The 23,848-nt window shown below is 38.3% G+C and overlaps 1 protein-coding gene across 1 annotated transcript; it reads left to right on the top strand.

Moving 5' to 3' along the window:
• Window positions 1-866: 866 nt before the first annotated feature.
• ZNF483 (zinc finger protein 483) lies at window positions 867-22,044 on the top strand. Its single transcript, XM_017641210.3, has 6 exons — window positions 867-1,018; window positions 2,709-3,243; window positions 4,944-5,032; window positions 6,649-6,775; window positions 7,747-7,842; window positions 10,649-22,044. Exons 2-6 carry the CDS (start codon window positions 2,856-2,858, stop codon window positions 12,199-12,201), a joined length of 2,253 nt encoding a protein of 750 aa, XP_017496699.3. The 5' UTR covers window positions 867-1,018; window positions 2,709-2,855; the 3' UTR covers window positions 12,202-22,044.
• The last annotated feature ends 1,804 nt before the right edge of the window (window positions 22,045-23,848 follow it).

Genomic DNA, 23,848 nt, shown 5'->3' with positions numbered 1-23,848 from the left:
AAAGCTTTTGGAGTTTCTCAACCTCTTCGCTATACCCCTAGCAATCAATACAAGTACCTATTAATACAGACAATAAATACCTATTGGGCACTTAGTATGTGCCAGATACTGCTCTGGGGCCTTGAGAGCATTATCTCCATGGAACAAATCAGAATAAGTCCTATCCTTGTGGAATTGATATTCTAGTGAAGACGATAAATAACATTTACAATGAGAAGATGTGAAGAGGTGGCCAAGTAGGCCACATGGCTACCTAAGGGAGGAGTAAGCATCCAGAAGGTTGGAGGACAAGGAGAGGAAGTGGGGAGAGAGGTCAGGGAGGTTACGGGTGGCCAGATTCCATGGGCCCTTGTAAGCCACTGTAAAAATCTGGGTTTTTACTCTGAGTGAAATGAGAAGCACTGGCAGGGTTTTAAGCAGAGGAGGCACGTAGTCTATTTTACATTTTTAAAGGATCTCTCTGGCTGCAGTGTGTTGAACACACAAGAGTAGAAAAGTGGTATCAAGAAAACTATTGCAATAATTCAGGTGAGGGATGATAGTAGTTTGGACCACGGTGGCAGGTGTAGAAGATACAAATTAATGTCAAGCTGCGGCATGAATTATGGCTTGCTTTGAATGCATCACGAATACTCTTCTGCGGTGGGTTTTTCCAGCCTGAGTTTCAGGGAAAGGTAGGGAGAGGAGGAGGGATGGTCTGAGGTTACCAAGGAGACAGAACATCCTAGAATTGAAAACCTGAGAAGGTTCTAGGCCTTCAGGCCTTTTGCGCAACAGTAATTCTACAGTCGAACCCACCAACCGCTTCCCAGTGACCATGCGCAACAGGCCAGGGTGGGAACCTATGGAAAGCACTGGACTTTAGCAAACTGGGACAAGCGCATTCCGGGAATCGTAGTTCGGGGCCCATGCGCAGGCGCAGTGTCCCTACCGCGGGCTTGCGCGCGCAGCTCCTGCAGGCTCGGCTTCTAGAAGCTTATTGCGGTGGCGCTGATCCTGGCTGCAGGTCCGGATGCAGGTAGTGGTTGTCCCGGGCCCCTCCTCTGGGGACGGCGGCCAAGTCTCCGGTTCTGAGGGCACACCTGGGGCGGGGTGGGGGCCGAGGGCAGCTGCCCGACCTCGCTGCGCACTCCCAGTGCCGCAGCTTGTGTGGGAGGTGGGTACTGTCTTGAATGATGGAGCTCTCATCCATCACCCCAGTGCAGCTGTGGTCTTGCAACTTAAGTACTTTGACATTCTCGGCGAGAGAATTCTTTGCGTGTGTGTGTGTGTGGCGGGGTTAGTGGTAGGGGTCCGGGAGTGGAGCAAAGCTGTCCAGTGTTTTGCAGGATATTTAGCAGCATCCTTGGCTGTACCCACTAGGTACCCATGACATCCCTCCTCCCCAGCCGTGATAACCGAAATGCCTTTAGACACTGCTAAACGTCCCCTTATGGGACATATCTCCCTTCCCCCGCGTTGGAGAACAACTTCTTGCCTGCGTCACATTTTCGCGGATCCTTTCTTATAAGCTCCTTGGAGACCGAGACGAGTGTCTTAGTCACCGCAGAGTCTCAGGTGCTCAGCACAACGCCAGGTACTTGGTAGGCGCTTAGTATTTGGTAGAAGAGTAAATGACGTCATTCATACTGTGTGCTAGGCTCCGTGCTAGGAGGTGGGTAATTAATGGTATCACACCTGCAGTAGGAGATTGTCTTCTCACTTGTTGCTTTGTAGCGCATCTCAGGCTGTATTGTCATTTCATGGGTGCCCTGTGAGGGTGGGAACACTTTTCTTACCTGTCCACGCCTGCCTCCGTAGTGTCAAATTTTCAGCTCATTGTAGATGTTTGGCTATTCGTAGAATGAAGAGGAAAAAAAAGGCAATATAGGGCAGGCTCTGCAGAAATGCCCTTGGGGATCAGAGAAAGCTTCAGGCAAAAGGTGACAGTTGAAAGCAATCTGCAAATTTAAAGAACCAGTAAAAGTTAGGCAGGAGAGGAAAATGAGGCAGCGTTTGGAGACGGAATGGCTCTAGTGTAGTGCAAAAGTGGCGGGGTGGGGGTGGGGGTCGAGAATGTGGAATGCGGAGATCGTTCTTGAGGCTGCAGCGTCCACCAGGGGTAGCTAGAGCTCAAGAGGTAAGATTATCAGGGCAGGATCTCTATCTAGGTCATTCATTGTACTTGGTCTCTATTTGACTTTTATCTTGAGACAGTTGGGGAGTGGTAGGACCATCTTTTGCATATTAAAAGGAATCCTTAGGCTACAGTGTGAGACTCAATTGAAGAAGCCTGTACTTAGGTAGTTTTACGAGGGTAGAATGGAGAGGTTTTTAGGAAATAAAAATATAACTTGGTTATTGATTGAGAAATTTGAGAGGCAAGTATGAAATCAGGCTCCTGAGTTGAGTGGCTGACTGGTGAGAAATGTGTGGTCATTCATGGGCACGTGGGCAGCAGTTGTTGAATGGATATGTCACTGGATCCATTTCTGAAATGTGTTGCTTATGAATCTTTAGTCTAAAGAAACTGTTTTCTTGGAGGGATACCTCTAATTACTTCTCAGCTTTTCACCTACAAAGATAATTGTAATTTTAACATAGTAGTTGGGCAGGGCTGTTCTAGGCCTTGGAAAGGGGTGTGTGTATGTATATGTGAACTATGCCAAGAATAGTTTTTTGGGGGCTAACAATTGTTTCACTTTTTAATATCTTATATTTCCCTACAGTTTCTGTAAGACTGTAAGCTGAAGCCTTGGAATCCTTGATATTTTGCTGTCTGCAGTGCCCGTTGGTGGACTGGACTGATACTCAAGTAGGATCTAAAAGGGGCTGGATCCTGCTGGTGATACACACTGCAAGCTATAGTGAACAAGATGACAGCCGTCTCCCCAGACCCTCTAACTCTGGCCTCAAGTGAACACAACAAGGTCCTAAGAATGGATATTCCTGGGGATCAAGAAGCTGTCCCAAGAGAAGACACTGCTGACCCAGAGTCTTTCAGACAGAGGTTCAGGCGATTTTGTTACTCAGAAGTGACTGGACCTAGAAAAGCCCTGAATCAACTCTGGGAGCTCTGCATTCAGTGGCTGAGGCCAGACATCCACACAAAAGAACAGATTTTAGAAATTCTGGTGTTTGAGCAGTTCCTGACCATTTTGCCTGGGGAGATCAGGATTTGGGTAAAGTCACAACATCCTGAGAATAGTGAGGAAGTGGTAACTCTAATAGAGGATTTGACACAAATGCTTGAAGAAAAGGAAGGTGAGCCTTATGGATGGAGGGAGGAAATAAGAGCAATCTCAAGATATGACAGTAAATGCCCCCAAAGAAAGCAGTTTATTGCTAAAGAGGAGTCTAAGCTTGGGTTTAAATCATTCTTGCCTTGTCCTGTGTGATCTTAGGCAAGCTGTGTAACCTCCCAGAACTTTAATTTTCTTATCTGTTAAAAAGAGGGTCCCAAGTTCTCTATAGTTCTGTCATCAAGACTAAACAAGTGAAGGTATAAAACAGGGAGGATTCTCAAGAAGTACTCATTTCTCTCCCTTCACTCTTCAGCAGAGGACACCTTAGAACACAGGAGAGAAAGAAATTACTTGAAAATACTTGGAGTTATAAGCATATCAGCCAGCGCAGACCTTACCTTCTAGCTACAGGGTGTGCAGTAGCGTGGTTCTAGAATGGGGCTGCCCCATATCAGCAGGGCTGGAAATGTGTCCTGCACTGTTTTACTCTCCAGGGTAAGCAAATGAACATGGCTACTGCAAATAAGGAATAGAGGATTTAATTTAAAAAGCCGTATGTGGCAAGCAGCTTCCCTATTGGATAGTGCGGTTCCACAGCATTAGGGGAGGAGCAGGGGACTTACATTTTCGTAATTACATTATTATGCATTTTATATATAAAGTATAAAATATAAACAAAATTATGTCATTGTAAAACAATGATGAAAAGTCTTCTAGGGTGGATAGCCCTTTGAGGGTATATGGTTCAACTTTTATAAAATCCCTCTAAAATGCTGTAAATATTTCAAACATTTATAGCATACTACTTACCATAAGGTTCCCAATAATACATATGTGACAGTTCGTATTCTGCCAAAGGTTCTGAGAGAGGGGAAATAGTGTTAACCTCCACAGGCTTAATTTGTGGTCTTGCTGGTAACAGTATTTAAAATTGGGTTCCCTGACTCTCTTACTGGTCTGTCACTGCAGAATAGGGCTTCCCCAAAATTAGGGCCTGTGTGTGGAGGCCTCTATAATAAAGAAGTTCATGAATTGATGGCTCTAGCATCAATTCATGATGCTAAATCAATTCTAAGATTCCATTCTAAGAATAGTTTCCTTAATCTCCTTTCTCCTTGATTACATAATTTTAATTTCTCTTGACTAATCAATATGTGTAAAATTCTTTTCATAAGAAAGTAAAGTATGATTTAAAGAACTTCCCTTTTTAGAAGAGCTGTTGACATCTCAGGATATTTAAATACATATCTTCAGATGTGTGGTTTCAGTCTTTAGGAATCTGCTGGTGATCCCGGAAGAGGAGTCAGTCTTGAGACCAGCTTGGTGCTTTCATTCAATAAGTGACTCTTGTGCAAGGCATTGTACTCGGACTATGAAAAAAACTAATACATAAAGCAAATAGGCTGTTTTACCTTAGTACATCTTATAAATATTTTTAAAATAGTTATTACTATGCAGATTATATGCATTAAAACTGTAGGTGTAGGGAATAATTGAAACCAGTTTTTGTGAATTTAAGAATCTTTTTTATGGGGTGGGAGGAAAAGCTTTGGTTTAGTAGGAAGCTCGATCTCTGGTGGTTCTTTGTGCTTAAGTAAGAGTGGGTAAAACTTATTTTCTGTTCCTTTGCACCTTTTCCTCCAAAGAGATGTATGTAAGAATTACTTGTCTGAGAAATTTATTTGAAAGACTGGACTTTTGTTTTTACCCCCTTCCTAGATCCAGTCTCTCAAGATTCTGTTGTTTCCCAAGAGGAGAACCCTGAAGAAGATAAAATGGTTTCTGTCCTTCCAAATATTGAGTCGAGGGTAAGCTTCCCTTCTCTGGTTTTCATTCTTAAGTGAATACCTGCTGAGCTCCTCCTAATGGTATAAAGATACTAGAATAATTACAACAGGCTCCATTTCTTCACATTCTTCACATCTCTTCTAGCTCCCTCCTCACATGCTATTTTATTTCAGTGACCAGAATTGGTCACAAGTCTGACTCTAGTAAAAACAGGAAAAATTTATTTCCTAAAATTCAAGAATTAGTCCTGATAAAATTAGGTGGAAATAGAACTGCTTTTCTTTAACATGATAAAAAAATCTCCAGCTGACAAATGTTGGAAAACTTATTAAAGAGTAGTTCTCACAATGCTAGTAAAAAGATAAGGATGTCTAACTTTACTTCTATTTATATTTCCTGAATATTCTAGCCATGCAGCAAGATGAGAAAGAAATGAGATTAAGTATTAGTACGAAAAAGCCAAATGTGCATTATTTGCAGATAATACTGTCTATTTGGAAAAACCTCAGAGAATCAACTGGAAAAGTATTGAAACTCTTGAATAGTTGAGGAAAGTAGCTGGTTACAAATCAGTTTCCTATACACTAATAATTTCCAGTTAGGAAAAAAAATTCTTACAGTAGTGTATAGGAGTGCTACAGTAGGCTGACAGTGCCACCCAAAAATATGTCTACTTCCTAATCTTTGGCATCTATGAATGTTACTTTCTTTGGAAGAAAGGTCCTTGCAGATGATGATTACACTGAGGATTTTGAAAGGAAATTATGCTGGATTATAAGGGTGGTCTGTACATGCCATTACAAGCATCCTTTTAGAGAGACAGAAAGAGATTGAACATACAAACAGGAGAAAACAATGTGAAGATTGGAGTAATAAGGTCACAAGCCAAGGAACACTCGCAGCCAGCAGACGCTGGAAGAGGCAAGGAACAGGTTCTCCCTCAGAGGCTCTGAAGGGAGTGCAACTCTGCCAACACCTTGATTTCAGACTTCTGGCTTCCAGAGTTGTGGGAGAATAAACTTCTGTTGTTTTAAGCCACCAAAGTTACAGTACCCACAGGAAGCTAATAACAAGTGCTAATAACCATTCTGTTATACTGCCTCAAAATGCCATGCAGAGGATGCTATAGAAAATGTATTTTAACTGTACTCCTTTGCCATTTGGAGTGATTGCAAGTATGAATATGTTACTGAGCACAGATTGTGTTTGGTTGTGATAGAAAATAATTGCTACTTACAACCAGCTGAAAATTAGAATTCGGAATGTAGTCACTGATATTTCTCGTATGTATTTAATTATTGCCTATAGTTTACGTTAATGCTGTGAATTTGGGGCTTGGGAATGTAATTTGTATCCTCCTTTTAATATTTTTCTGTTAATCCTACAAATCAGTGTGTTAGGGTGGACTTAATCAATGTTAACCATTCCAGGGAACTCTTTTAAAACATTTCACACCAGGTGCTAAATGGAAAAGGCAGGGATTGTGTTATGATCTTGATCCATATCACTTGTAGCTTGCTTTGGAATTCTTACAAATTTAAATACTATCAAACTATTACTTTATCTTAACCACTTCTCTGAACCCTTAGGATCTATTTGGGAATAATTCAATGCAAAAGACTGTTCGGTTTTCTAGGACTTCATCACATTCAAGGATGTGGTTGTAAACTTTTCCAGAGGAGAATGGAGGAAACTGGAGCCTTTTCAAAAGGAGTTATATAAAGAGGTACTACTGGAGAACTTCAGGAACCTAGAATTTCTGGGTAAAGTCATCTTTTCTTCATGATGTAGCATCTAAGCTGGGTATTTTTTTTGTCCACTGTTATTGAAAGAAAAGTACTAGTAACTCTTTGGTTGGCCATGAAAGGATAATATGACTTAATCCTAAAAATGGGTCCTGAAAATGTACCTTTCTGCAGTGTTCTCTCCATAAAAGGGTCTTTACTTCATTGAACTGGAAATGCTGAGCATCATTTTGCTGTCATCAAGGCCATACCTTCCCCATTTTCTCCTCACATTCCAGTATTTTTTTCTGTGATGTTAATTTTTTTTAATGGAATATAGTTGATATATTGGTATCAAATATACAATATAGTGACTCAATAATTCTGTGCATTACTAAATGCTTGCCATGTTAAGTGTAGTTATTCCCTGTCATCATACCAATGTACTGCGGTATTATTGATTATACTATGTTGTACTTTGATTCCTATGGCTAATTTTTTTTGTAATTTGAAGTTTGTACCTCTTTATCCCCTTCATATATTTTCATTCCCCTCCACTATGATGACCTACAATAGGTGTCAGTATTTATGGGTCTATTTCTTTTTTTTTTTGCTGGTTTGTTTTGTTTCTTAGATTCCATGTATAAGTGAAATCATAAAGCATTTGTTTTCCTCTATCTGACTGACTTTGCTTGGCATGGTCCATCCATGTTACTGAATATGGCAAGAGTTCCTTCTTTTTTGTGTCTGAGTAATATTCCATTGTGTATATGTACCACAAATTCTTTATCCGTTCATCTATCTGTGGTCACAGGGATTGCTTCCATACTTTGGCTATTGTTAATAATGCTGAAATGAACATAGGTGTGCATATATTTCAAATTCTAGTACTGATGACTCTGTTTGGCAGCATCTTCTCTTCCCTGGAGAATCAGAGGCTATGTATGAATGCTGGAATGTCTTTGTTTTATGCAAAAACAGCCATTTTCTATTATTTTCTCTATGAGCAGGCTTCCCAGTGTCTAAATTAGATTTGATTTCCCAACTGAAGTGGGTTGAACTACCATGGCTGCTGGAAAAAGAAGTGTCAGAAGGCTCCAGACCAGGTGAGTTGGTAAAAAGTAGACAAGGAACTTAAAACAGTTGCTTACCAAGTTATTTGAGAAGAGTTTTTGAAATGTTGGGTGGGCTAGATGCCAAAATAGAAAGATGATTAGAATATACCCCTTGGCTTTTTGGAAGGTTCATTTTAACAGGGAAGACTGTTAGTATGCGTCCTCCAAAAAGTAGGTACCAAGACATGATTATCCATGCCGGATACTTAGAAGAATTCTACTGAAGGAAAATGGGACTGGGAGCTGGAAGAGGTTGAGAGAACTTTCAGCACATGATGCAGGCTAACACCTGCGAGTGAGAAAGGGAAGGAAGGAAGGTTGGATAGGAAGCATGTTAGACCGAAGTTCATTTTAGTCTTGACAAGGCCAAAAAAGAGTCTTCCAGCCAGAGTTGTCTATCAGAGTCAACGCCTCATGGAAATGGGCCTGCCTAAGTATCCTTTTAAACTTGTCATTAACTGCGTGCAGCCCATGGGAAAGGGTCCTTGGCATGAATGCTCTGGTGGTGTCACGGAGCAGCAGCTGAGCTGTTAGGTAAGCACCAAACTAGGAGATGAGAAAGGTACATTTTTATGGACTCCATAGATGCAGATACCAACGAAAAAAAATGTGCATAATGGGATACATGCTACAGTAATGCCATATATAAGGAGCAATGGGAAAATAGAACAAGAGCTTATTTAACCTTTGAGTTGAGTCTTAAAGGATAAATAGGAATTTATCTCATGGACAACATATGTAGTATAATCTTGTTTCTATTAAAGGGAAAAAAAGTACATATACATGTAAATGCCTAAATATATAGATGTATGTAGATTTTTAATATCTTGAGGACATTCATGTGAACACTGGTTTTCCTTGAGGGATTACATATTTTTCTTTATCTTTGCCTTAAAATTTAACCATAAATATATTAAATTTATATTTAAAAAATAAATGATTACTTTCTGTATTAATACCTTGGTTTGTTTATTTTAAAGAAGAAAACAGTAATTTGCCTTATACCATCTTCTTAACTATTCATGTTAGCAAAGTTATTATTGTTTCCAGTATAGTTCCACAAATAAAGTACAGCATTTATCTTATGTTTAAGTAGCATTTGGGAGAATAATTCCAAAAATGGATTCTAAAAATGTTTTGAGTAAAATCTAGCAGTTTTGCTATAAATATATGCCCCTCACCCCAAGAGCTTACATAAAAGAAGCATCATTTAGAGGTACAACCAATTCAAAAAGTCATGTACAACAGACTGGAGAAAAAGCTTTGGACACAAAGCAGAGTCAATAGCCATAATATACAAACAGCTAGTGCAAGTCAGTAACAAACCCTGAGTCTTTCAGAAAAATGGGTGAAGAACTTGAGCAGATGGTGACAAGAGTGACAAAATTTAGCTGTGAACATGAAGAAAATGTTCAATGTCATTGGTCAACAGTGAAATACACATTTAAACAATAATACTATTATAAATCAAATTTGCAAAGATTTAAAGATATTTGATAGAAATGAGTACTCATCTGCTCATTATGTATCATGTGGTATAATACTTTCCTACCCTTTGGTTCAGTAGTCCCACTTTATGACTCTCTTTTGAAGAAAGTCATTTGATAAACATTCAGCAAGGGAATAAACTATGCTATGTATAAGGGATAACTGATTAGAATCATCTTTATGAAAAATTACCAATGAGATGGGAGAGAATTACACATAGTTTTATTCTAAAAGATAACAAAAATTCTAGAAGAAAATACACCGAATTTTTAACAACGGTTAACTTCCAGAAAATAGGATTTTGTATAGTAACTTTTCTAAAAAAGTTTTACAAAAGTGATAATATAATCTCATGATTAAGAGCTAGGATGAATGATGTGATTAATAAATGAATTCAAAGTTCTGAGAAGAGTATAAACAGTGAGAGTATGGTATTAGAGAAAGCTCTGTGTGGATTATGAGACTTGAACCCTAGGCCCTGTTAAATTTATACATTTGTAGTAGTAAAGGTGTTGTAGGATTGCATTCTAGATAGCATGAAGTATTAAGACTTAAGAGAATAGTACTGAACATGCTGTAGGTTAGTAGGGACAGTAAATGGATGCCTGATTAGAGTATCCATAAAGTTGATCAGGCCCAGACTGTGGTAACCTTTGGAAGTCTACTATAGTTGTTGCTACATATCTGTGATGTTTTTAATATTTTCTACAAATTTAGTGCTATTGGCTGCTTTGAAGAGAGGCAGTATGGTATGGGGACCAAAAGTGTGGATTTCAGTGTCAAACTAGGTTAAAAATCTCATTCTATCACACATAATACATGTGACCTTGGGCAAGCTACTTACATTCTATGTGCCTAGTTGTCCCATCCATAAACAGGGATAATAATAGGACATACTTCATAGGACTGTTTGACGAGGAAGTGAAATACAAGTAAAGTGCCTGGTGTGGAACCTGACATTTGCTTATTCAGTAATGTTGGTACTATCATTATTATTTGGAAAAAGGATAAATTGGATATTGAAAGAATAAGTTTGAACCTATTACATAAATCTGAAAAGAGTGTGAGAACTTGCACCTCAATTATAAAACACAAACTTTCCACCTTCCTCAGTATTTTTCCTAAGCCCTATATTTACCTAATTTCTTTATATCACTTCTCCTTTCCCTGTTTTATAAGCTTCTCTTTGAAAACTGTCCAAGCCATCCATGTTCCTTATAGTTATTACTGTCTCTTCCTGTTTTAGTCCTGAATACAGCAGTTGCCTTTCTTGCAAACAGGAAATATCTATATTTGTTATTTCTTTTAGAGGATGAATTGAAGGAATCTGTTCGAAATCAAGATGTTCTTATGGAAGAATCGACTTTAGATAAAATAATAGAAAGATACCTAACGGGTGGTGATTATGGCTTGAAGGGAGAATCCAGAAAACGTTATGGCAGATTAGAGGATCGTAGTCATAAGGAATATTCACAAGTAGCAGTCACACAAAAGAAAAGTCATGGGAGAGGCAGTAAGGGTGAGGAATTTGACCCAGACAAGAGCCCTTTTGGAAGTAATTTCAAACAAAATTCGGACCTAATTAAACATCTGAGAGTCTACTTAAGGAAGAAATCTCGGAGATATAATGAAGGCAAGAAACCCTTCAGTTTTCATTCAGACCTTCTGACCCGCAAAGAACATACTGGAGAAAAGCCACGGAAATGTAACGAAGGCAGGAAAGTCTTAAGTCACTCTTCATCTCTTACTGAACATCAAAAACATCAGAAAATTCATTTGGGGGGTAAGTCCCAGAAGTGCAGTAGCTGTGGGGTAGCCTTTACTCAAAACTCATCTCATACTAAGAGAAAAAACTCCTCTACCTGTGAAAAGTGCAGGAAGGATTTGTGTCAAGATGAAACTTTAAATAAAGATGAGGGAAGTGAGACTGGAGAGAGAACCCATAAATGTAGCAAATGCGGAAAAGCCTTCAGCTATAGTGCCTCACTGACCAAACACAGGCGAATTCACACCGGGGAGAAACCATATATGTGCAATGAATGTGGAAAAGCTTTCAGTGACAGTTCCTCACTCACACCACATCACAGAACTCATAGTGGAGAGAAACCCTACCAATGTGATGATTGTGGAAAATCTTTCACCCTGAGTGCCCACCTCATTAAACATCAGAGAGTTCATACTGGAGAAAAACCCTATAAGTGTAAAGAATGTAGGAGACCCTTTAGTGACAGTTCATCTCTTATTCAACATCAACGAATTCATACTGGAGAAAAACCCTACACATGTAACAATTGTGGAAAGTCCTTCAGTCATAGCTCATCCCTTTCCAAACATCAGAGAATTCATACTGGAGAGAAACCCTACAAATGTGGTGAGTGTGGAAAAGCCTTTAGACAGAATTCTTGCCTTACCCGACATCAGAGAATCCACACTGGAGAGAAACCATATTTGTGTAATGATTGTGGGATGACTTTCAGCCATTTTACATCTGTAATTTATCATCAGAGACTTCATTCAGGAGAAAAACCCTACAAATGTAATCAGTGTGAGAAGGCCTTCCCTACCCATTCCCTCCTGAGTCGTCATCAGAGAATTCATACTGGTGTGAAACCTTATAAATGTAAAGAATGTGGAAAATCCTTCAGTCAGAGTTCATCTCTCAATGAACATCATCGAATTCATACTGGAGAGAAGCCCTATGAATGTAACTATTGTGGAGCGACCTTCAGTCGAAGCTCAATCCTTGTAGAACACTTAAAAATTCATACTGGCAGAAGAGAATATGAATGTAAGGAATGTGAGAAAACATTTAAAAGTAATTCAGGCCTCATCAGGCATCGAGGATTTCACTCTGGAGAATAATTCTTGGAATATAGTAAGGTCAGGGGAGATTTAGTCAAAATGGCCCCTTACTTTAAACCTGCCATGTAAACCAACACAGTGTTGATCAGTAGCTGCAACTGTGATGTGTTAGCAGCTGGGAAAAATACACTTTCCATTTACCCATATTTTTTTGTCAGCTTTTGGTAGATAGTAATAACAGTTTGTAAAGTCATGTGGAAAATGGAGAAAGCAGAATGAGATGTGAAATAATTCGAAAAGGCTAAATGTGAACCTAAGCAGGAGAGGGTGCACAGACCCCACTTACTAACCACTTTTTTTCAGGTTTCCCTTTCTCCTAGCTTCACCTTCTGTTACCAAGTAGTATAGTAGAAAATGACAATTCACATAACCTGGTTTCTGTCCCAGTTTGCCAATTCACTGTATAACCTTGGGCAAATCATTTGACCTTTCTAAACTAGGTTCCTCACTCGTAGAATCAGAGGGTAGAACTAATGATTTCTAAGGTTTTTATTTTTGGTACCTCTGATATTCTCTAAAGCTATGGGAATAAGCTAAACATCTTTGATTCATTGGAATTTCCAAATTTCTCTAGTAGAAAATTATTCATTTTGGATACTGAACATCTAGTTTAATGAGAATGCAATGTACTTTTTGAGTATTTGAGCCAGAAACAAGTCAGTAAAGCTCAAACAAGTTTGTCTTCAGGGAATGTTGTATTGAACAAATCACCCCAACCTGTGTTGCTCTGGGCATTGGCTAAGGGGTTTGGGAATCTAGAGGGCATACACCTGAGCCATTGAGCCAGGAGAGTAGTTCTAGAAAAATAGATGGGGCGGGAAGGAGGAGGAAATGGGAGCTGAACCCAGCTATTCTGGATGGATTGTGTTTTGCGAAATAGAATCCTATTTTTTAAAGTTTACCTATACTAAATACAGATTCCTATATTTGGAGTGTAAACATTCTGTATGGTAAAGGTTACAAACTATATTTGGGCCATTTGACATGTTTTAGTTGATCTTTATGGTAAGGTGTGTGTGTGTGTGTGTGTGTGTGTGCAATTGGCACCATTTAAAAACCAGGAAATTTTATTTTGAAAACTATAAGGGCTGACAACACTGGGACCATGTATCAGTGGGGCAGTTAGCTAGTTTTGTGTAGCAGCTGCTTCCTTCATTTGGGGAATCTACTCTTTTACGTAACAAGTTCTCATTTATATTACTTGCTCACTTTAGGAATTTGTTACTATGATCTCCTACCATCTGTAGAATACATATTCTAAAATCTATAAAGAGACTCCATTGATAGTAAAATTCAGGAAAAGATTGTAGAAAGGGTACAGAATAAATTTTCAGTTACATTTTCTGTTGTGAAATTAGACGTCAAAGGAATGGATAGGTGGTAGGAGATTATTCCTTGTAATTTCACTGGTAGACTCAGAATAATAATTTCTAACCAAAAAAGGTACTAAAAGCCCTGAGGCAGTTAGGTTTGGTCTCAGGTCGTAGGGTCCTGGAGGATCCCCACAGACTCAACAGTAGTACAAAGTTCCTCCAGATAAAAGTTGAGGTCACTCTTATAAAGAGAGAATTAATCCAGACAACTTCAAGTGTACGAAAGTGTAGAGCTCCTTAATGTTTTATAGGAGCCACCTCCTATAAAAAAGAGAACTAATCTAGAAAACTTTCAGTTTACGAAAGTGAAGAGATCTTAAATGTTCTGTGACTCAGCAATATTTGCTGTGATTTAATGAGTTTTGGTTTACAGTGCTACCTCTGGATAATGTTGGTTCTTCCCTGTGTCCCCACTTCCCCCCAAGGCCTCGAGTTCAAATATTGCTGTGTGATAAACCTGCATAGTTATTGCCAAATGGACTAATTAGAGACGTTCTAGCCATGAAAAGAATATGGCTGAGGAGAGTCATTTACCCTCATTTTTCTTCTGAAAAGATACAAACCCTGGTTTTTTCCTGAAAATATGTAATTTATAGGAATAATTAAATACATAACATTCTTGAGGTTTGTTCCAGGATGCTTACTGTAGTTTCATCTCCCACATTCATCAGAAATGTTTTATACCAACATCAGTGGGGAATCTGGAACAGAAACTTTTTTTTTTTTTACAACTTTATTGAGGTGTAAATTATCTTGTAATTTCATAAAAGGCCTTCCAGGTATCCAATTCAGTGAGTTTTAGCTAATTCATGGAGTTGTGCAGTCGTCGTCATAATCCACTTTCAGAGCATGCCATCACCTCGTTAAGATCCCTCATGCTCATTTTCAGTTAATCTGCAGCCCCACCCCTAAACCCAGGCACCACAAATCAGTCTACACCCTGACTCTGTAGAGTTGCTTTTTCTGGATGTTTTACACAAATGGAATCACAGGTGGTCTTTTTCTAGTTTTTCACTAAGTGAAAAGTTCACCCATATTGTAGCATATCCATCCTACATTCCTTTTATTGTGAAATATCTCATGTTATGGGCATACAATATTCTGTCCATTCACCAGTTGAAGGACATTTGGTTATTTCCAGTGTTTGACAGTTAAAAATAATGCTGCTCTTTGAACATTAGCTTGTTAAGTCTTTGTGTGGACTTGTTTTTATTTTTCTTAAGCAGGTGTCTGAGTTGCTGGCTCTAATGGTAACTTTTTTGTTTACCTTTTTAAGAAATTGTCAAATTGTTTTCAAAGGGACTGCAGCATTTTACATTCTGAGCAGCAGTGTGTGAGGGTTCCTGTTTCTCTACTCTCTCACCCATTCTTGCTACTGTCTGTTATTTTAACCATCCTAGTGGTTGAAGTAATATCTTTGTGGTTTTAATTTGCATTTCCCTGGTGGCTAATGATGTTATGTGCTCTTTAGCTATTCACATACCTTCTTTGGTGAAATGTTTATTCAATATTTTATCCATTTAAAAAAGTTGGTTGTTATTATTGAGTTGTAGTTCTTTTTCTACAGACAAGTTTTTATCTAGTGTGAACTTAAATACCATGTATTAGCTACCGAGGGCAACCTCAAACCCTGTTGCATGATAGTTATCAAAAGCTTGTTTTCAATAACTATGTATAGTTGCCTAAAGGATATTTAATCCCTCTCATCTACATACTTAAATTATTTTTGTATTACATCAAATCATACAAAGGTTTTAAACTTCTTTTGACTCCATATAGAATTGCTTTTATTAACCTGTATTTGTGCTATTTATCTTCATTGGGGTGTATTAAAATTGTCCTATGACACATTGTACTTTAAAATGAAGACCTTGCTTCTTAAAATTTTGCCTCTTAATGCTGAAGGCATTTCTTTCAGGTCACAGGACAGGACAAGGCTTCTCCTGTCAACAAATTACTCTAATTTACCATTAAATTCTTGTTGATGTGGGAAAATACACATGACATAAAATTGACCATTTTAGCCCTTTTGGGGGGTACAGCTCAGTGCCATTAAGTACATTAAGTACATTGTTTGTTGTGCAACCATCACTACCATCCACCTGCACAGCTTTTCTATCATCCTGAACTGAAACAACTCAGCAATAACTCCTCATTCTCTGCCTCCCAGCCCCTGGTAACCACTATGCTGTTTTCTGTCTCTGTGAATTTGATTATTCTAGGTACCTCATATAAGTGGAATTATTTACTATTTTTCTAGGTACCTCATATAAATGAAATTATTTAGTATTTGTCCTTTTGTGTCTGGGTTGTTTCATTTAGCATGATGCTTTTAAGGTTCATGTTATGTAGCATATGTCAGGATTTAATTCCTTTTTAAGGATGAATAATATTCCATTGTATGTCTGTACCACGTTTTCTTATCTATTCATCCATCAGTGGACATTGAGGCTATTTGCTCCATATTTGGCTATTGTTAATAACACTGCTGTGAATGGTGGTGTAAATATCTGTTTGAGTCCCTGTTCTTATTTCTTCATGAATGTTCTTAATGGCATCAAAAATGGTGAATCCTTTCCAGAAGATTATCAATTTACTGCCCAGTTCTATCAGGGGAAGCATTACCTGTGGCAGGTACAGCCTTTCAAAGTATGTTTCTTAAATAATACTTGAAAGTTGAGATTACCCCTTGACCCACAGTTACAGAATGGATGTTATATGAGCAAGCATGAAAGCATTAATCTCGTACATGTCCATCAGAGCTCTCGGGTGACCAGGTGCATTGTCCAAGAGAGGTAAAATTTTGAAAGCAGTCCATTTTTCTGAACAGTAGGTCTCCACAGTGGGCTTAAAATATTCAGAAACCCATGTTGTGAACAGATGATGCTGCCATCAGGCTTTGTTCATTTATACAGCACAGGCAGAGTAGATTGAGCATAATTCTTAAGGGCCCTGGGACTTTCAGAATGGCAAATGAGTATTGGCTTCAACTTTGTTATCAGCTGCGTTAGCCCTTACGGGAGTCAGCCTATTCTTCAGAGCTTTGAAACCAGGCAATGACTTCTCTGTAGCAGTGTAAGTCCTAGTGGTGTCTTCCAGTATAAAGCTGTTGTTTCATCTACGTTGAAAATCTGTTCAGTGTAGCCATCTTCATTGACTATCTTAGATCTTTTAGATAGTTTGCTGCAGCTTCTACGTCAGCACTTGCTGCTTCACCTGCACGTTTATGTTATGGGAACAGCTTTTTTCCTTAAACCTCATGAACCAACCTCTGCTAGCTGCCAGCTTTCCTTCTGCAGCTTCCTCACCTCTCAGCCTTCATGGAATTGAAGAGACGGCCTTGCTCTGAATTAGGTTTTGGCTTAAGGGAATGTTGTGGCTAGTTTGAGCTTCTATCCAGAAGCCAAAGCTTTCTTCCTATCAGCAACCACACTGTTTCACTTATCATTCATGTGTTCACTGAAGTAGCACTTTTAATTTCCTTCAAAAACTATTCCTTTGCATCCCAAACTTGGCCCATTGGCATAAAAGGCCTAGGTTTTGGCCTGTCTTGACTTTTGACATGCCTTCCTTGCTAAGCTTAATCATTTCTAGGTTTTGACTTGAACACTTAGAGGCCATTGTAGGATTATTAATTGAGCCAAATTCAATATTGTTATGTCTCAGGGAATAGGGAATCCCGAAGACAGGGAGAGAGACAGGGTTTGGTTGGTCAGTAGGGCAGCCAGAACACACATTAAGTTCATTGTCAGATGGGTGCAGTTCGTGTTGCCCCAAAACAATTATAATAGTAACATAAAATATCACAGATCACCATAACAAACATAATAATGAAAAACTTTGCAATTCTGTGTGAGTTGTGAGCAAATGATACTGGAAAAATGGCGCCAATAAACTTTCTCAGCACAGGCCGCCACAAACCTTCAATTTATAAAAAACAGTATCAGTGAAGTGCAATAAAGCAAAGCACAATAAAATGACATATGCCTTATATCCATTTTCACAAATTGCACAAATATTTATTAATGCCTAGTATATACAGGGAACTCTAAGAGATCAGATGAATAATATATGTTTCCCACCCTGTAAAAGTCCAGTTGTGTGTTAAGACTATGTGTGTGTAGAATGAGGATGCGGGTGACAGTATGATTGCAAGTAACAGCTAAAATGACCCATATTAAATTCTGAAAAGGAGGCATAGATAGGGCTGTGGGAGCACATAGGAGAGTGGCTCAGACTTGAAGTGCAGGTAGTCAGTTTCACTCCTTGTCGCCACAGTTCAGGGCCTGCATTTTAAAGACATTTGCAGCCCTTTTGTGGAGCTGTGCTTTCATTATGAGGTCAGTGGGGAGCCAGTGGAGGTGCTCTGTGTGCGTGTGTATTGGTAAGCACTTCTGTTTCTGTTGTTGCTGTTTTGTGTTTTTCTCAGAATTTGTCTCATGTGGGACCGCTTGATCGAAGGGGAGAAACATTTCAAGATTCTTAAAACACACTGTCAGCTTATTGCCTATCGAGTGTAGCATGTTCGTGGGCTTTTCCCCCTTGTGTGGGAACGACGCCTGTAAAGGTGTGGCCTGAAGAAACGGGTGCCCAAAGCCGGGGCACTGGTGAGGCGTCCCTCCAGAGTTTATCTTTAGGTGCAGTAAGTTTCAACTTGCTAGCTGAACATTTTCCACCCTCAGGCCATGGGTGACAGCTCTCTACAGGAGAGTAGAGCTCCTAAGGTTGAGAGTCTTCCAGGCTGGAGTCCCGGGGTGTCTCTCCCTACAGAGTGATTCTGATAATCCACAAGCTTTGCTAAATCTCTGGATCTGTTTTCCCCGTTGACGTTCAGCATGTCCGTTGTCTTTTTATAAAGTGGGACCAAGGAGATCATTGCCCTCTGAAGTCATAATGGATACATACTCCCCTGTTTTTCCTGCTTTAAAGAATCTTCATTTTCTTTCTTGATCTGCTACCATGATCAGAACCTCACCTCAGCTCTTGGAGCATCTTTAAGACAGTTGGTTCACAGTCTTGGTCTAGCAAGTCTGAAATCTGGGCTTCCTCGGGCACATTTTCTAGTGACATTTCGTTTCTTTGAATGTGCCATCGTTCCCTCTTTCATTCTTTGCACTGTGAATTTTTTTTAAACTGGACATTTTAATCATACAGTGTGCTAGCTCTGGAAATCGGGCGTTTGCCCTCTTCCCAGAGTTATTATTTTTAGTGTTTCAGGGTGTCTCTGTGCTGAGGGTCAGTCTGGTGAATGCTTAAACTTTTCTGTTTTTTTCTGACCCTGAATTTCCTGAGCACAGGCATTCAGTTCCTAAATTCTCCCACAAATGCATTTTTTCCCTCATGTCCCAGAAAACAGGTGCCACCCCTTTAAATCCTCTGGAAGCTAGTTTAGCCAGTGGAAGTTGAAAGAATGGCAGCTGGCCTCTGCTCTTCCTCCATGACCAGAAGTAGCCATCCTGCCTAATCAGAACTCAGAACCTCAGATATTTGGAGTAAAAGGTACTTTATTGCCTACCGTGGGTCTGGGTGAGGGGGATTAGGTAGCTGCTGCTGTGCTGAAGACTAAAAATCCACCACTATTAATAATTGCAGTTTATCAGTCAAGGTTTCCCCTGGACATTGCAACTTTTTAAGTAAACTCCCTGTGTGTCACAGTAATCACGGTAGATACTTTGTTCAAGTACAGTTGTTGTCTAGGTGGGGATGTGGATTCCTGGCGCTTCCTACTCCTCCATCTTCCCTTCCCTGACATGACCCCAGCCGTGTCTGATTTTTATCCTGCTTTTTGGAAGATTTCTTCAACTTTATCTTCCAACTCTACTACTAAATGTTTGGAATGTTTGTTTCTGTTGTTTTATTTCAAATTGCATTTCTGAATCTCTGTTCTTTTTTAAATATTCTGTTTCCATTCCATGGGTGAAATTTTTTTTCTCTGGCAATGCTAATGTAGCATCTTCAGTGTTATTCTGCTCCCTGCATTATCTGCCCTCTGACTTGTTTTCCTTGTTTCCTTTCACATTGGAAGTTTCATATTTGAAAAGAGGGCTCTAAAAAGCTGACCAGAAGGTGTTTCAGTTATTGCAGCATTGTCCAATAGGAATACAATGTGAGCCGCTTAGGTAATTTCACATTTTCTACAAGCCTCTGTTAAAAAGTAAAGAAAAACAAGTGAAGTTAATAATATATATTATTTCATCCATAGAGCCATAATATTATTTCAACATAGTCAATGTAAGAATCATTGATGAGATATTTTATATTACTTTTTACATTATCTTTAAAATCCAGTGGTGTGTTTTATAGTTGGAGCACATCTTAATTCATACACTAAGCTTTCATTTGAAGTAGTTGATCCATGAGTTGAGAAGAAGATTCACATAGTTCTTCCAAATGTATTTTGTTCTAAATACAAAGTTTTTCAACAACTGAATCAAGTATCAAAAAATTATTTTCCTTTGATTTTTGCATCCACATTAACAAAACTGTTCACCTTTTTATTAGAACTGATTTGAATTTGAAGCAAAAGCATATCAGTTTAAAAACTCTTAATCTGTTTAAGTAATTCACTAACACATGTGCCAACTCAGTGTTACTAACATCAAATTCAGCAAGGTTTTGCATTAATGGAAATAATGAAGTTTATCAGTATCAACAAGCCATTCTTCACATTTGTCTCATTTTTTACAGCCAATTTATGCAATGCTATGTGATTGTTTAAAATTTGCATATTGACTAATATTTAAAGAATGAGTAGTTTATTTTTTATTTGTATTATGAGATGTTTCAATTTTAACTAATTTCTTTTATCTGCGGTCACATGTTTTTCCCATTCTAAGTAGCTTCAAATTTACCTTGTTCATATGCAGTTGTGATATTAGGGAGAAGCATAAATCACACTCCTACTTTTTGTCTTTGATTATTAAATATTTGGTAAGCATTCCTTTTGTTTCAAGAAAAATTGTGAGTTGGAATTCCTAGTAAAGGAAATCTTTGTAAGATTCTTTTACAACTCAACCAAGGAACCTTGGTCAAGAACCTACAATCATTAAAAACATTATTTTCAACAGTTCCATAAACTAGCAATGATTGTTTACAGCATTTGCACATATATGGTGAAGAATTTTAACATCTGTATCTCTGACTCTTTTTTGGAATCTGCTTCAGAAAACAATACAAATACTTTCAATATTTATCAGACAATGGAATAAAGCAATGACAAAAACATTCTTGTGCTTTAAAATCCTGGTATACACCTGGTCTTCTGACTTAACATAGAGTCCCAGTCTTATGGTAGAAACTAATTTTTCTATCACTGGTGAAATTCTTTGACAGATATCAAAAATATCTGTCATGAGCTTGAGTTTTTAGGCAATGAATTGACATTTCTTTGTAAGTTTAGATGTTCTTTGAGACACAATGTACCCAAAATTTTCATTGGGCAGTATCTTATAATCATTCACCCAAAGTAAAAGATAAATACTTGAAATTTTTCAAAATTTCAATCAATTGATCTTTGATATTAGAAACTTCTTGTATTCTGTGAGCAAAATTGCTTAGAGGGCTAATTGAAAATTTAAATTTTTGTAGATGTCTTTATAAGTGTCATAATTTTCTAAATTATGATAATTAAAATTTCTTTTGTCATCTATCTAAGATTGTGTGTAGGTGTGTGTGTCTGTATGTGTGTGTGTGTGTGTGTGTATGTGCCAGAATTCAAACTATTTTGTAACTGGCCAAGTTTACCAGCTCAAAATCCTATTAAAAATCATAAAAAATTTTTTTGATGAAAATTTTATTTTCATTTTCATGTGACTAATCTTGTGGATTATTTTTGACTATTAGAATACTTACCAAGCTTGTTCGTTAGATTGTCACTAAAAAAATGACATATTAGCTATTGTTAAATATTGTCTACTGTATTTAACACTTTTGTGTACCACAGCTTTGTCACTGTGCCTGCAGTAAGTTGCAATTGCTATTCATCTTTGAATATGCACTGTGCCCTCTTCTACTTTTTTTCTTTACTAGTCATAGTACTAGCTTCTGTATTGCACTGAATTTCTGCCTAAGTAATATGCCTTCATTTGAAATTTAAAATATTTTTCCATATTTTTTTAATCTAGAAAGCAATTCAATTATATTAAAATAGCAAGTATCTCAATTTGTGACTGATTTACATAGGTATCACTGTAACTTGTGCTGTCTGCATAGGTACACCTCAGCTTATGCTATCTATATAAAATATCCAAGTGAACAAACACATTGTGGTGTTATTTCAGTGCATAGAAAAGTCACCTGAGCTGAATCAATCTGTTAATACTGACTAGGTTGGTGAAGTGTTTCTTTGTAATACTAGAAATAATGCACGTTCTTGTACAAGTATTAACAATATGACAATGTCCTATGCGATGCAACAGTTAAAAGTGAGTTGTAGTTCTACCTAAAAATAAAGTGGTGTTTAATGGAAAAATATTCACTCTGCTTCAGTTTTTTACATCTTGAAATGTGGTGCTCTGTGTTTTCCGTTCTCAGTAGCTGTAAGTGGCTGCCTTATTAGACAGTAGAGTTAGTTGTACTAGAGAACCCAGCAAAACAAAGTGACTTAACTCAATGAAAGTTTATTTCCCAGGCACACTTCCAACATTTAGTTGCTTTACGTCATTTTTTAGCTACACTATCTGGAGGTCCCAGAGGCAGGAAAAGCAAGGATTAGAGCCTTATACAGTGTATTTAAGCACTGGCCTAGACACAGCTTAGAACTATGGATCCCAACTAGATGTGAGGGGGTCCAAGGGTATTGCAGAAACTTGTTAGGGCTTCCCAGGATATTTGAATTTCAGGGAAACACAGCTTAACTATTAGACATGGCATCAGTTACTACTATTTTATTGTTTGGACCTATCTAGCAGATGAAACTGTCAAAGTACTTTTTTGGCCTAGGGACACTGTGGTAAGATGATTTTGGTACAAAGGGTGCTGTAACCAAGAACATTTGGGAACATCTGACTTAGAAATCACTTCTACTCTTTTCCATTGACCAGGAATTAGTCACATGACCCTAATTTACCTGCAAGGGGGGCTGGGAAATAAGTCTTCCTCTCATGTGAGCACATATTGTTTCTGCCCAAATCTGTCCTGATCACGACACCCTTTCATTCTTCCCTCACACAGTACCTACTTTACTCAAGAGAGACAACCCAAAATCTGATCTGATCGATGTTTCTTCCTCAAAAGTTCAGGGTTTCTGTCTTAGATGCTTGAGTACTTGGGAACAGTAGGCCAAATATGGGTTTCACGGAAGGATGATTGGGTGTTCACTTAGTTTTTGCCTTTGGAGACCCTAAATGTGTCTGGCACTCATTCTTAGAGCAGTGTAAATTCTCCAGAAGGTTCTACAATTTTTCCAGAAAAGGTTCTAATCTACCAGGAGCTATAAGCCTGCCTGTTGTGCAGTAGGCAGGTGGCTGCATAGCAGGATGACAGTAGGGAGTTCATCCCCCCTTATACAGACTTCCACTTACCTTGTTTTCATCCTGGGAGGCTTTCCACAAAGTACGTATCTCATGGTTGTAGATCTTACAGACTTCAGCCTTACCCTGGCTGTCTATTGTACTTTATGCCTATGAGTAAGCTAAGGGGTCCACAGCAGTTTGGTAGCAAGTAAGCTCCTGACTTGTGGCTTACATTTTGTACTGGATGTATTTTTCTTTTTATAGTTTTATTTTATTCAAGTATAATTTACAATAAGATGCACAGGTTTAAATGTACCATTTTATGGTTTTGATAAATGTCTGCCCTTGTGTAATCCCCACCCCAACAGAACACTGAAATCACCCCAGAAAATTCTGTCTTGCCACTTTCACAGTTAGTCCCAATCCCCTAGTCCCTGCTTCATCACTGATCTAACATAAAAGCTAAACGTGTAAAACTTACAAAATAAAATATGGGATCCCTCAAACCTTGCTACAACACAGGCACATTACCCATCTGATGTGAAGGAAAAGAAAAAAAAATCATGTGCTATTATTTGCTAGGGAGTGAAAATCTAATATTTTTTGAAGAAAATAAATATGGGAGAAAAATTTCATGGCTAAGCTAAGATTTGTTAGGTGATTAAAAGCACCAACACTCAAGAAAGAAATATCAAAATTTAAAATATATGCTCTTGACTTCTGTTTTCTGGTCCTAAATATGTTGTGTTTGGAAGGTGTCACTGTCCTGACGACAAGAAATAAGTTGAACAAACTGAAATATCAACTTTTTAGATCCAGCAG

Source organism: Manis javanica, chromosome 2 (assembly GCF_040802235.1).
Source record: "Manis javanica isolate MJ-LG chromosome 2, MJ_LKY, whole genome shotgun sequence".
Classification (NCBI taxonomy): Eukaryota; Metazoa; Chordata; class Mammalia; order Pholidota; family Manidae; genus Manis; species Manis javanica.
This window is presented reverse-complemented; position numbering and strand designations above follow the sequence as displayed.

Coding starts and splice junctions, on each gene's coding strand:
- ZNF483 (XM_017641210.3), top strand. CDS start 2,856: ATGACAGCCGTCTCCCCAGACCCTCTAACTCTGGCCTCAAGTGAACAC. Junction 3,244..4,943: donor AATGCTTGAAGAAAAGGAAG/GTGAGCCTTATG, acceptor CCCCCTTCCTAG/ATCCAGTCTCTCAAGATTCT. Junction 7,843..10,648: donor GTCAGAAGGCTCCAGACCAG/GTGAGTTGGTAA, acceptor TATTTCTTTTAG/AGGATGAATTGAAGGAATCT.